Here is a 14838-nt window from a genome sequence, read left to right as displayed (position 1 = left end):
GCCATCAACCAAATCAAGGAAAGTGCTGAAGGTTCAGAGTGCCTGAAGCACTGGGAAGCTCTTAAGTGCTTGACTTTGGAGTCATCTTTCTGACGATGGTGAGTCTGCTCATGAGTGAAAAGAATCCTTCTGAAGAGTGAAAGCGGAGAGTATTTCTGCTGGAACTGAAATCTGAGGTCAGCAGAAGAGTCCCCTCTGTGAATTCACTTCTCAATATTCCAGCCTCCATTCAATGTCTGCCTACTGGTTTTCCTGTAAAGCCAATTTAAAATATTTCCTTGTCACTTACATCCAGCCTACATCTCATTCCCCATAGCTTTGTCTCTGACTAGTGCCGCCTCCCGTGCTCCCCGCTATGCCTGGACTATATGCCTGGGTCCTGTATGCCATGTGACCTCTTTCTCTCTTCCTTCAAATGCCTTCCCAAAACCCACTTTTCCCACTATTCCTCTAAAAATTACCTGCTCCCCTGTGCCAAGCTTACTGAGTATCCCTCCCTACATGAACTATTACCAAAATGTAGAATTACAGAATCTTATTGTGCATACCCCTCCCCATCTCCTTCTGGCCTGCTGTGACCCTGTTCCTTTATGTCATGTCTTGCCGTGCTTAATAAAGGCCCCGAACATGAAAGCACTCATACACGTAATTCGATGCATTTGAGTAGTCCCACTGATTGAGTTCAATATGCCTACTTGTATGTACATTTACTCACATATGTACGGTTTCAGAGTAGCAGCCGTGTTAGTCTGTATCCGCAAAAAGAAAAGGAGTACTTGTGGCACCTTAGAGACTAACAATTTATTTGAGCATAGGCTTTCATGAGCTACAGCTCACTTCATCGGATGCATTTACATATGTAAGTGCTTCAGGAGAGGGCCTTCAATTGACAGCTCTGTGAGAAAGGGCTCATGGGTAAAATTTTCAAACGTGAATCTGTAACTTATGTGCAGATTTTTAAAGGTACTCAGGCATTGCTGCAGTCACAGTGGCAAGAACATTAATCTCATTTGATTTCAATGGGAGTTGGGTGCCTAAATACCTTTTGAGGATATAGGTCTTAGTGCCTACGTCCCATTGACTTTCAAAGAGACATATGCTCATAAGCCCCTGTCTCTTAGGTTCCTAAATTATTAGGGTACTTTTGAAATCTGCCCCACATGTAAAGTGCCATGCCTGCCTATCGCAATATCTATGTATCACTTGATGATTACCTGTTCTGTTCATTCCCTCTGGGGCACCTGGCATGGGCCACGGTCAGAGGACAGGATACTGAGCTAGATGGACCTTTGGTCTGACCCAGTATGGCCATTCTTATGTTCTTATACAATGTTGCATAAAAATAAAGAGTAAAATTTCCTAACTCTGTTGAACTTCTGTACTTCAATGAAAATAACTTCAGAGGCTCCTCAATGCTTTATTAATTTAAAACGTTATTCCAATAAATATGTACCAATAAACATAAGACACTCCATAAAATCTAAATAAAGACATTTACAATCCTGCCAACAAAGTAAAAACAGCATATTTTTCCACTGAGGTACACACAGGGTCATTTAAGGCAAATTCAATCAATTACACGTTCATAATTATTCCTGCCCACCCTCGGCATGGTAGCAGGTAAAAATAAAAATAAAAATAAAAAATCCTAATACACAAACAAGTCTATCAATAACTTGTTAGCTACTTCCCAGTTATTTATAATCAAACCCAGAGTGCTGGTGCCGATGGTCATTCTGGACAGAAAGCCTGTGTCTGCTATTTGGTCCTGTCCTTTTCAGTCAGGGGCAATGTTATTCTCACGAGTTCCTAGTTATAAGGCATTACTTTGTGCTTTGGCTTTTCCTGTTGAGTCCTTCATAGGCTTCTCCTTTCCCAACTGATGTAGAGCAAAATACCAACCTTTTCAGACGAGCAACCCCTAACACACACCCTCCTAACACACACACACACACACACACACACACAGGCCTTGTCTATACAGACAAACAGAGAGGGATGGAAGGACAGGAGACAAGGGCCTGACCCTCTTCTCACGCTAGTTTTACAGCAGTGTAAGTCCCCATTTACACCAGTGTAAGTGAGATCAGAACCAAGCCCAAGCTGATTCCTTGGTGCTAAAAGCAGCAAGATATCCAGTCCAGCTCCTCCACTACAACCCCTCCTGACAGAGAATGATCAATAAAGCTAGTTAACAGTTAAACTCAACAAAAGTAAGCACTTTTCATAACGTTACCTAACAGCTCAGTGTGTTTATCATGTAAACTCTGTTTCCCTGCAAGTTAATTTCAAAAATAAAAAGATGAAGGAAGTCATCTTTGCCATGGGTGAAGGACTTTCCAGCTCACCGATATTTTCTAGCTTATCCACACTTGGAGCTTCAGGTTTCAGATGGAAACACTTATTTTCCAGTGTTGAGAGAGAGAAAGCCAGCCTTTCAGATCCACTTTCAGAGTCCTTCTGGTTGAACTTTCAAAGCTGTGTCCTGTCCTATCCTCCCTGAGATCCTTCCCCAAAAAGTAATGCCAGGGTCTGTGCTAAATGGCATGATTCAGGGCCATCAGGGAAGCAAGGGAGTCTCTTCACATAGTGTTGTAGGTGCTTTCTGTATCGCAGCTGGGTCTCATTTCAGACCATGTTGTGTCTCCCGATGTCTCCTTAAATCCACCTTCCTCTGGAAGCCTTTGCCACACAGATCACAGCCAAAGGGCTTGAAGCCGGTGTGCTTGCGACTATGGGTGATGAGGTTGGAGCTCTGGCTGAAGGCTTTCCCACACACCTGACACTTGTGGGGCTTCTCACCTACAAGGAGAAGGGGATAAAGAGGGCAGGCCCCATATCAGACAATCAGCATAGCATCCGAGCAGATCCAGGACAAACTAGCCATAGTCAATGTGCCCCATGCTTTGAAGTGATTACCACGCTGCAATACTGTCATCTCTAAGTGACCATTGAGCGGGGTCACTCTCCCTGGGACAATACTATGGGTGAAACCCTACCCCATTTAAGTTAATGGCAAAACTCCCTTTGATTTCAGTGGGGACAGGACTTTAACCTACGTCTCATTTCAGTAATGTATGTTACCAGATTCTGGTCTCACTTATGCCAGTGTAACTCCAGAGTAGATCCATTAGCTGATTTAGAATCTGGCCAAAGATTTGGACAATAAAGTCCAATTTAAAAAAACTGATTGTCTTCCTTCTTCTCTTCCCCCATCCCAGTTTACTATTTAAATGGTTCAGCTGAACCAAATTTTTCAAATGTAGCCACTAAAGTTTAGGTGCTCAACTTAAGACAAATTCTAAGTCAGCCAATGGGTTTACTCTGAAGTTACACTAGTGTAAGTGAGACAACTTTATAATAATAATATTTAAGTTTGTTTTTCACAACCACTTGTGACCTCTTTGAAAGTCAAATACTTTGACAAACAGCATTGAATTTATATATGTATATTCAGATCACTATCATTTTCTATGATTTAAATCCATGATGCTAGCAGTTTGAAAGGGAAGCTTTATTTTCAAAGATCCCTGAGAAAACCTGCTGCCTTTTTCAACAACATTCTTTGAAAAATGGTTTCCTTGAGTATCTGCAGTGTATTAATTTCCATATTCATTATCACCAACAATGAAACTTGAGAACTATGCACCTCTCCTCCCATTATATGCCAGACTGCAACCATTTGATTGGAAAGTCCGGGTGGAAGCCCAATAGATAGATAATCTCTGAGTAAATATTTAGACTGAGAGTTGGACCCTGGGTCCTTGAGTTTAGTGTTTAATCTAGAGGAGGAGGCTTCTGCTGCTGCTATTGTAAAGTGGCAGGCTATGCAGATGGAGATGCAGCAGTCAGATTCACCTGTCATTTTCCAAGGGCCACAGCTCTAAATCAAGGCGATATGAATATATTGCTCTACAAATCATCTTACAGAGAAGCCCTTCTGAATAACCACAGGGAGGATCCTATTAAAGCAACACTGATTGTACAGTGAGGATTTCAGTTATTAAACAGAAGCTGTTCATGAAACCAAGCTCAAATTTCCCTTCTTTGCACTATTGCTCCACTTGGGTTTCCACAGTGTGAGCTACCCCGGTGGGGCAAGGGTCCGGCAGAGGGAGCTGCATGTACTGGTCTAGCTGAAGATGAATGGATTGGTGGGAGGGGAGAATCTCCTCTCCAGAATCTATTCTAATGGATAGGGGCTGAATGCCAGCTGCTGCAGGGCTGACCTGTGTGAATGAAAGTGTGTTTCTTCATGTCAGATTTCTGGTGGAACCGTTTCCCACAGTACTGACAGGGGTAGGGCCGGGTGTCCGAGTGGATGAGCAGGTGGGTAGACAGAGTGGAAGATCTCTTAAAGCTCTTGCCACAGATCTTACAATCAAAGCTGCGTTCCTGCAAAGAGAGGAAAGACACACACTCCGTTATGCCTCTCCCGAGATCATAGCCATGCAGTCAGCCTGCCAGTGCATTAACAAATACCCCCATCCCAGCAACCACATCCTCCTCCCCAATACCCACTAGGCCCAGTGGAGGCGCTAACCTTGGCATTACTGCCTCACTTGGTAAAACACATCCCTGATTCACAGTCAGATAAATTCACCTTCCTCCCAATTCTATGCACCACTCAGACCTAGTGATTTAATGGAATGGCTCTTTCAGACGAAGGGACTGTGTGAGACTAGCTACTTTGGTGCCCCAGACTTTGCACTACACATGTGCACATTCGAGGGGGCTCCAATGGAGAAATCATAAGCCTTTGCTGAGCAGCCTGATGGCCACAATACAGCCCAGTGGGGCATTTGGTTAATGACATTGCAAGGTACAGGACCCCACCTGACATCTCAACAGTGCTGAGGACTGTGGGAGAGTGAGGCATTGAGGGGAACTTTTGGATTGGGTTGAATTCTGTTGGGAAGTTATTGTTTGCTGCTAGTTTTATTTTTCATCAACATTCAGGTCAAAGGTGCCTAGGGCTTTAAGATAAGAGCCTTTTTGACTGTTAATATTTTTATAGATCAAAATACATATACTGGAACCACCACTACCTTTCCCTTCACTTATCTTCCTCTCAGACCCTTAGACAGCCCATCACGCTCTCCTCTCCTTGTTTCCCCTATGCTCCCTCTCTAGACACCCCATTGCAAAATCCTCTCTTCCTTCAATGCTTCTTCCCGTACCACATACTCCTCTCTTCTCCCAGCACTCATGCTCCTCCTCCAAGGCCACGTTATGCTTTTCAGACATGTCTGCTTTAAGCCTATATTTGGCAGGCAGCATTTGCTTATTGTGCTTGCTCCCAAATGCTTCCTCCTCAGGGTTTTAATACACGGCATTGCTCTTTTTTCCACTGTTTAACTGGCGATATTTCCCTTCCTCAGATGCCATGCACTTGCACCCTCATTCGCTTGCAGATAAAACAACAAACAAAGTCTCTCTGTAACTCTATCCTCCTGAAGCTGACTTTGGGAGGGAAGATTTGCCAGGCCAAGTGAGTGGGTGAAGGGAAAATATTGTACAGTATCAGCAGGTGGAAAAAGTTACAAATCCTCCTACCAAAGTTAACAACCATATTCTTCTTGTGTGTGACTCAGATCACATTGAGATGGGTGAAGTCTGCTCTGTACACAAGACTGGGTATTCAGGTGCTCCCTGCACACCACACACACACACACAGAGTAACTAAAAAGGAGGGCAGATTCACTCCTTTTGGGGGCGAGCTAGCAGGGTGAAGACAATGAGTTTCTTTAACGGCTACAAAAGTCCACCATCCTGCTGCAAGATCCTAACTTTGTGTCAGAGTAAGACACAAATCCATGACATGAACGGTTGTTTTATTTGTAAAGTACCATAGGTGTCCATAGCTCATTACAGACAAACATGGGGCCTGGGAAATATGGAGGAAGTTTGGTTTGTATTATATTTTGTTAATTTCATTCTCAGTGTTTATAGTGCCTGGATCCAGGATGCCCACCTGTCACCATGTTCTCCTCATTCAAGTGCCCACCTGCCACTGTGCCCCCATCAGCACTCTACTTCCTCTGAGAGCCACTATGCCTCTCTGACCCCCTCATCCTGGGTGCCTTCCTGCACCATGGCCCGCTCACCCTAAGTGCCCACCAGCTCCCTCCCCTCACCTCAAGTGTCCATCTACCACCATTCAGTTACCTCTTTGGCTCTGTACCCATGGCCCAGGCTACCTGCCTTAGCACTTCATGCCCCCACCCATGTGCCCGCCCTGGCTCTTACTTGGGAGTGAACAGTCTTGTGCTGCTCCAGGCTGACCGCATGGCCGAAGGTCTTGCCACACATGTCACAGGCGAAGGGTCTGGTGCCGCTGTGCGAGCGGCGTACATGCACCTCCAGGCCATGTGGGGTGGAGAAGACCTGAGGGAAGAGAGCACACAGGGGTCAGGCAGGCTAGAATGGGGAGGCAGGGGCTCAGGTAGGACCAGAGTGGGGGTGGTCGGTTCCTACCTTGCTGCACTTGATGCACTTGTAGGAGCCAGTGCTGATCAGCAGTGGGCGGCACAGAAGCTCTGACTCCACCTTGATCCCACCTGGGCCTTTCTCCTGCTGCAGCCCAGGCTGGGCCTCTGCATAGAGGCCTGGTGTTGCTGCTGATGGCCGCTCGAAGAGTCCCGGCCTAGGGGAGCTGAAGTCACCATAAAGTCTCAGGGCTGAGCCACAGTCTGCACCGAAGAGAGCAGACTCCGAGCTCTGCTCACAGAAGAGTCCCAGGGCTGAGCTACGCTCTAGGGTTGGGCAGGGCCTGTAGTTCTGCACCAGATGCCTCAGCTCAGAGCTGCCCAGGGTGCTCCATGCATATGGCTTGAAGGGCACTGAGAATGGGGGCGCCTCATCCAGGGAGGGGCAGACAGAACGCTCAGACGCTGTGGAAACACAAGGAGAGGGAGCGATTAGTGGGGTTCATAGCCACCACCCACTGGGCACAAAGCAGCACCTCAGAAGCCCAACATAGGGTCCAAAGCCAGAAACCTATCAGTGCTGTACACTCACTCACATGAGGGCTGACTCTAACCTCTCACAAGGGGCGGGAGAGGGTTGTTACCCTGCATAGCACACTATAGGCTTAATGCAGTCATTCCTACACTCTGCACATGCTGCCAAAGCCAGCTTTTCAAAAATGGCCACTCATTTGGGTTGTCTCAGTTTTTGGGTGGCCAACTTGGAACCTCTGGCTTGATTTGCACAAGTGTTGCTCATCTGCATCTCCCATTGACTTTGACTGGAGTTTTGGGTACTCAGCACCAATGAAAAACATACCCAATATGTGTCTCAGACTGGGCACCTAAAATTAATGGCTACATTTGAAAATGTTGGCCTAAATGACTAGGCAGTAATGTAAAGCACACATAATAAATAAATAATGAGCCTAGCTCTTATATAACACTTTTCATATTCGCCTACATATACCATTATGGACATGCCAGTAGCAGCTCCCTAGTTAAAGGTGTGATGCATTTTGCACTTCTGGCAGAACAGAAATCCTTCTGTTTCCCAATTTAATGTCTGAATTAGTCTCCAGATTTGGCACCATAAGTCTTTAGAGGACAGTTGAATTGTCTCTGTAATGTTCCTCACTTTTGCAGAGGAAACATTTTAAAATGGTCTCTTGCTGAAATGGAGATGTGTAATGCTCACATTTCTCTGGGTTCCTCTAGTGAAGCAAGCATGGGCCCCACAAACTCTGAACTTTGCAAACTCCAGCCCTGACAAATATGAAAACCATGAGCATAAGCCACATTTAAAATTAAAGACACAAAAGAGAGTGATTGCCCTTCCTGATCATAACCTATATGAATTGCATCACAACAGACTGTTGGAGGCTCAGATCCATCACTTACTTCTGTTTTTACTAATAAAACTAAAACAAAAAAGCTCAAGATGCTCTTGAGTTTTGTACTTTGCGAAAATTTCCAGCCAGCTTTAACTTGAGCCAGCAGTTCTATTCATACCCCGGTGAGGGAGATGGGCAGCAGGGATATAGAAATGGGCTCTGGGAAAGAGCTTGAGCTCTGGAGGGCCATGAGGATTGAGCAGGGAGAGCTGGGTTTGGAGGACGTGGCTGGTCAAGTGGGACTTTTGAGGAAACGGGGGTTAGCAAAGATGTGGCAGGAGCCTGGGAGAAATAGGCTTGTGGCATGTAGCTCAGACCTAGAACATGAGACATGAGAGAGATGAAACCCAGCTGTCTCGGCCCTGACACAGCAGACCTTGAAGGGCTCCCTGAGTACTAACTACTGCCTTGGCTCCCCATCACACCAGCCAGCAGCACAGGGGAAGTCGAGTGTCTCTGTACTGAGGCATCTGTGTAACAAGGGCTCTCCATAGCATAGCTACACTATGGACTAGGAAGAAGAGGCAACAGCAGGGAGTATTTAATTCACTCTTCACATGCTGATGCCTCCACATAAAGCCATTGGGCTTCATCACACCACACTTGCCTGAACAACCCACCTCTCCTTCAGCCAAACACCTCTTCCAGCAAACTCCCACTTGTACAGCCACAGTTACTCCCCTGGCTCCTCGCATTCCCAGTCAATTCCTGGCTTCCAGAGGCAGCCCGATGAGTGGAGATGGAGCACTGAATGACTTGGCTGCTTATTTCCTTGCTTCGTGCACTTTATGTTGGGGGGGATATGCAGTCTAGAAACCTCACATCAAAATAAGGAAGATTTTTGTGTGGGAATACCCACCCACATCACACACACTCACTCCTACGAAGTGGGGCTGGAATGCTGACCCGATGGTGAACACGGTTTGTCCTGCTCTGCACTGACTGCAAAGCTGTGGTCAGCAGCATGTCAACTCTCTCCGTTCTTCACAACCAGTGTCACAGTGTTGTCAACTACTGCAATTTGATCACCACTCTCAGAGTATTTGCTGGTTCTCTTAAAGCTCCAGCTTCCGGAAGGATGTGATTTCATCAGAATTTCAGCTTTCTTTCTGTTATTAAAGTAATTTTCAGGCACTCCTGGTTGGGGTAGAAAGCTTGAAAATATGACCCCCCTCAATGCCCCAGCACTGAAAGGCAAATCAAAATACCCCCAGGGCCTTGTTTTTAAAATCTCATGATTTTTAAGCCAGTCTCTTTATTGTGGGGGGTGGGGGAGGGGCTGACATGATTTTGAACCCTGGGAGTAGGCAACAGGGATGTGGTAACATTGGGTAGTGACGCCCAGTCCTGGAGAGTCCCACCCACAGAGATACATAGCGGAGAGCGCCCCCACACACCGCGCGCACCCCCGCTAAGGGCTGGAGGGAGTCACAGAGGCACCGCCCGGAGGTGGGGCGGGGTGACACTGCTGCTCCGCCCCAGCACGCTTCCCAGCGCCAAGGGCAGTGCAAACTGCGCCCTCCCCCACGCCCCGCCAGGGCCGGGGCAGAATCATGTCCCGCCTTCCCTCCATCCCCGCTCCCGTTTAGGCGCGCACAGGTGCTGCAATTTTGCCCGGGCTTTGCACAGTTCATGCAAGGGAGGGGAAGAGCCCATCCCCCATAAGGGCTAGTGGGACTTTAGCCCTAAATGACTGAACTAGTAAATGAATAGGCAGCACCGTACGTACACAAAGATACACACACACACACCCCATCTCTCTGCCTTCCTAGAGTCTTATACCTGGGGAAAGGTATCACGCAAATACAATAGCCACTATATATTTATTAGTGTATATTAATATGATTCAAACGAATCGGTTATAGACTATGAATATGTGTGGCCAGGTGTTATTACATACATACATATAACGGGAGCTTATAGGTATTAATGTATTTATATGCCGCAGTAATTTGCATAATTACGGTAGATTTATGGTATTGATAAATGTTATTAGTAACACTATAAACAAATCTACTCTACGCAAATGACTGTGGCATAAATACAATATTCAGATTTAATTGTACGCACTAATGAAATGGGAATACATACATTCGTTTTGCAGGCCACACGGAATACGAACATGAATCATATTCTTTTCCACTATAGGCACATACATCATGTATTCTATAGCTTTTGTGACTATATACACACTCTCACTGCCTCTGCCCTGTATGAATTTAATTCAGAAAAGCTGTTTCTCTCTTTTCTTACTTGTCAAGCACAGCAATGATCTTTCCACAGAAGAATAAATCCCTCCGTGAAAAATCAAATATTGTATCAATACATTCCCGCGACCTAATTAGACCTTCATTCGTCTTACAAATTTCTGGGACGGAGAAGTTGGCGAGGGAATGGGCGGGGGGAGGACTGAGGGGAAAGAATTGGTGGGAGGAACTGCTTTCAGGCTTGCCAGACAGTTCGTACCTGCAGTGATGCCAATCTGGGTGGACCATTCAGCGCAACGATTTCAGCAGCATTATTAGGGGACACGCCTGTCGGGTGGGATCAGTGGATGCCAGGGACACCTGCAATCCCCACTGCACTCCTGGGGTATGTTCGTTAAGAATTTAACGGGGACAGATCCCTCCAGTATTGATGCCCCCATCGCGTAATCAGTTTCACCTAGACAAGTTTGTCTCGTGCTGTTAAGACACTGGCTCAGAACGCACCTTCCTCGACGCACTCACAGTAAATGAAGCGCTTTAGGCAAGTGAATTTTAGGAGGGGGAAAATAATCATGAAGAAAACCTAGGCGCAGATCTAGCAAAGACTGTCTCTTCAGTGATCTGTGTCCACGTTTACAGACACGAGACGGGTGAGGTAATAGGTTTTCCTGGACCATCTTTTGTTGGGAAAGAGACAAGCTTTCGAGCGCACACAGAGCTCTTCTTCAGGTCTGTGGAAGCCGGACAGCTGGTCTCTGTCACCAGCAGAAGTGGGTTCAACAGAAGATTCTACCTCACCCACCTTGTGCCTCTCATATCTGGCCCTGGGACCAAAACGGCTCCAACAATGCGTGTCCACGCTGCGGTAGGGGCGCGATCTACAGTTCCCTCTCCAGAAGCTATTAGTGTGGAGGGGGAGGGAGGGAGTGTTAATTATATTGTTATTATTAATTATAACACAGAAAGCTAAGCAAACTAGATCAAATTGCATCCCCACATTTTGTCCTGTGTACAATTTTATTTGCGTGGAATCAAAACCTGGGGGCTTTTAAAATGTGGAGCTGCTACCCTATTAGATACAGACGTGGCTATGCAGAGACAGGGACAAAGTAGGAATGAAAACCAGGAAAAGGTTTTTGTTTGTCTGTGGGGGTTTGTTGATCTTGTAAAGCTGAGACCATTTTTTTCCTTCCCCGCGACAGAAATTGTTGCTTTTTGTGCCGAGTTTATGGACGCGCACACTTGGTCTTTTTTCAGCTTTAACGGAGGCAATAAAAAGCTTTGTTATTTTTGTTATAAAACGACACGATTGTATTTTTAAATGAGATAGTATTCAAGCCAAAAAGTCAGGTCTGCATCTTCTCCCACTGCTCCGGCCACATCAAAGGCACAACCCAGGAGCTAGAGACAGAGCTGTAGCTATAAGTGTGAGCTTCCTGGATTTGGGGTGTTTAAATCTGACCGTCATTATTTTCATCTGTTTTTCAGGAATGCATTTTTAGAAAAGAAAAAAATCCTTTTTTAGACAAGAAACAAGAAATAACTTGAATGGAGGTTAGGAAAGTGTCTAACAGATAATGCGAACACACACACACACACTTATGTTTACTATAGGTGTATAAATAGCCTTGTATCTACATTTACTAGCTTTCATAGCACGTATCCCCTAGCGCAGCCCGATCTAGCGTATAAGCAAACTCCTCAGAGACCTTCAAACACTGTAGCAGCCTATTATATTTAGACACCAACAAAACCAATGTCATACTCCTGTGATTTGCATTCTTCAGTATTTCAAGGCTCTTCAGTCAAATTATTCTTTTCTATTCTTTCGTGCCCATGCTCAATCCGAGCTCGATCCTGCTCTGTATGAAGCCAACAGGAATGTTGCACTCCGTGAACTAAAAATACCTCTCTGGACGCAGGTTTAAAACCGGAGTAACATGCACAGGGAAGCTCATTTCTAACCCAAAGCAATGTACAGGGGGTGTCGGGATTCGGTGTAACACACAGTGGAGGTTTTCTTCCTAATAGCTACACGAACTTTGGTAAAACAATCGACAGCTTCTGCGTTTGCATTCGTGCTGGTCAGCGCCGATCAGGAGTGGACCTGGCAGGGCGGTTTGTAGCCAGGAAGCCCCCTCATCCCAAAACAGCTAAGCACGCTCCAGCCCAGCCGATTTCCGCAGGCTGGGCCTGACCCCGACGGCTTGCTCCCCGAGAAGAGGCTGGAGAGGGAGACAGACCCTTCCCCTGGGCTGCCAGCTGCGGCCCGCGCCCCCTCCCCGTCGGAGACCCCAGCCCGCAGGCGGTGCCGGGTCCCGGCTCCGGACCCTACCTGGCGAGACGGACGGGGACGGGGGTCTCCAGAAGTCCTCGAACTCCGACGCTCTGTCGCAGACGCTGCCCTCGCAGCTGGGAGCCGAGTCGGAAGCGCCGTCGATGGCCTCGCTCAGGTGGGATTCCGGGGAGGAGCGGCCCCGGGGGGCCCCCGGGTCCAGGAGGCCGGAGCTGCACAGACCCGTCTCTCCCGGGATCTTATTGTCTGCGGGGGACAGAGGCGAGAAGGGCCCTTACCCCGGGGCAGGTGGGGAGAGCAGGATCCCTGAGACCGCCCCCCCTCCCGCCTCCCTGCTAGAGCAGCGTCCCGCCGCGGGCAGCCCGGCAGCCTTGCCCGGGGCCCCAGCAGCGCCCCTGCCCCAGCAGCCGGGCAGCGTCTCCCTCTGTCCCCGCCGCTTCCCCAGCTCAGCCCCGGCCCGCTGCTTTCCGGGGGCTGGGCTCGGGCCGGCTGCCCGGGGGTCCCCATTCAAACACTAGCCGAGGGCAGGGGGGTCCTCGGGACAGCAGGGGGCTGGACCGCAGCTCTGGCTGCCACTTGCCAGGCGCTGAACTCCCCCAGTAATGGGCGGGCACCTGGCAAGGGGCAGGCACGGGGCAGAGACCTGGTCGCTGGGATCCCCTGGCCCTTGGGCCGCATCGCCTCCCCACGCCTCCCCCAGTGCCCCATTGCTACACGCACCAGCCCCCCCGCCGCACACACACACACAATCCACGGGGGCCGCCTGCCTTTGCCCGGCGAGCTCCCCCGAGCCCCCAGCCCGCCCTCCCAGGGCTCTGTGGTTGCCCCCCTTGGCGCAGGTCAGGCTCCGATCCCCCACCGCCATCGGTACCGCTCCCAGGCGCGCCCTGAGCTGCGCCCGTGGCGCCGCCGCCCCCGGTTGCCGGTGCCCGCCCTACCTGTGCAGATTTGAGCCAGCACGTTCTCCAGGCGCAGGCTGTAGTCCTCGCCCGGAGAGCGGGGCTGGTGGTAGCTGTGCGCCTTCTTGCTCTTCACCAGGAAAGACCTCGGCATGGTGAGGCTGCTCCCGCTCCTGCGAGGCGAGGCGCCTGTCACTCTCCGCCACTGTGTCCGCGTCCCGGGCACCCCAAATCACTAGCAGCTGCCACCCGTGAATCGCCTTAAATCCCCAGCCTTGGATGTGCTCTGCAGAGAGGTTTGACAAGCCATTGGTTAGGGATCTCCTGGGGGACTGGGACTCGGGACAGGGCGGGGAGGGGCGAGGGGACGGGGCAGGGGAGGAGCATGCGTACAAGACGGCCGGGCTCCGTTCACCAGGTGGCATTCAGACAGGTGGCTTCAAAGCGACGCAGCATCTCCAGGCGCATCAGCCACAAACGGGGCTATCGGCTGGGGGAGGAGGGCGGGGAGGGGGGGGGTCCCGTTTCTTAAGTGTCCCAGCCGGCTGGGCCATCAAGGCCGCAGCGCTGCGAAGGAGGGACACTGCTCGTTCACCCTGTTGTTACTCAAACGCGGGCGTTACGCAGCCCCCCCTCTTATCTTTCATCAGGAGGGCGAACTGGTGCGAGAGGTGCTGCTTGCCGCTTCCCGCAAACAGGCATCCCGCAGACGGGGAGAAATAACACGCGAGTCGCCTTTACACCGTCCTCACCTTGGAGAGCTCACACAGGAGCAGGCTACCCTGGCAGTGCAAACGAGGCGGGTCATTCCGTCTGCCAATTTACCGAGCTTGACTTGAGCAAATTCGTCACTCACACAATCCCACCAAGAGACCGAAAGGCCACGTGCTCTCATTCCCCCCCCCCCCCCCGCCCCCCGAAACTGCTAATAACAAATAGCTGGAGAAACTGATTTCTAATCAAACTTCCCTGGGATGTCTGAGTTACAGTATTGTAATGTTTTGATCATTTGCATGGCTGTAAAAATTGTAAAAGCGGCAGCATTGTGCGCAGGAACAATATGGGTTATTTTCAGGCTCTTCCCTTTAAGAGACTCTCGAGCAATAGCTTGTATCGGATTGATTTTGTGGGAGGTAAAGTGCAAACAGAAAATAGTGGTGTCTTGCTCTGTTCTGCTGAGCTTCAGTACAAGGGGAGTCCTGGAAAGTTTATTCAAGCACACCAGGAAAGAAATGCCAGCAACGCGCCTGCTGTCTGCTGCTGCTGGAAAGTAAGGGGAGCAGCAGCCTTCAACCTGCTGTCTGATCTCTGGATAATTTAGTGAGATCACCAGTGTTCATTTACCCCTCCCCCTACTCGGTTAACAATCCCTGCCAGACACTTGATTCTGTGTGGACAGTCTCTTCATAGTTGCATTAGATCCAGGAGCTTAAAGCCAGCAGCGAAGCTTAGCCTCCTCGGGGACAACACCACCACGCTTCCTAAAACGATGTAACCATTGCATGTACTCCGGACAAGTCTGAATGACGCTGTATTTCTGTCCCAGAGACTGTCCGCTAAAGGGTTTTCGGCCAC

At 49.0% G+C, this 14838-nt stretch overlaps 1 protein-coding gene across 1 annotated transcript; it reads right to left on the bottom strand.

Moving 5' to 3' along the window:
- Positions 1-1409: 1409 nt before the first annotated feature.
- Positions 1410-14166, bottom strand: GFI1 (growth factor independent 1 transcriptional repressor). Its single transcript, XM_073357066.2, has 7 exons — positions 14016-14166; positions 13303-13549; positions 12404-12610; positions 6478-6893; positions 6250-6387; positions 4230-4395; positions 1410-2802 (listed from the first exon to the last, which is right to left on the bottom strand). The coding sequence occupies exons 2-7, from the start codon at positions 13415-13417 to the stop codon at positions 2624-2626; spliced, it is 1221 nt and encodes a 406-aa protein (XP_073213167.1). The 5' UTR covers positions 13418-13549; positions 14016-14166; the 3' UTR covers positions 1410-2623.
- Between the last annotated feature and the right edge of the window lie 672 nt (positions 14167-14838).

Source organism: Lepidochelys kempii, chromosome 8 (assembly GCF_965140285.1).
Source record: "Lepidochelys kempii isolate rLepKem1 chromosome 8, rLepKem1.hap1, whole genome shotgun sequence".
NCBI lineage: Eukaryota > Metazoa > Chordata > Testudines > Cheloniidae > Lepidochelys > Lepidochelys kempii.
The sequence above is the reverse complement of the archived record's forward strand: the minus strand, read 5'-3'. Positions and strand labels throughout refer to the sequence as shown.

Excerpts from the sequence above, each read along its gene's own strand:
- GFI1 (XM_073357066.2), bottom strand. The coding sequence starts at position 13,417 with ATGCCGAGGTCTTTCCTGGTGAAGAGCAAGAAGGCGCACAGCTACCAC. Across the intron at positions 12,611-13,302 it reads GCTGGCTCAAATCTGCACAG|ACAATAAGATCCCGGGAGAG; the intron begins GTAGGGCGGGCA and ends TGTCCCCCGCAG. Across the intron at positions 6,894-12,403 it reads GTCCCCGTCCGTCTCGCCAG|CGTCTGAGCGTTCTGTCTGC; the intron begins GTAGGGTCCGGA and ends GTGTTTCCACAG.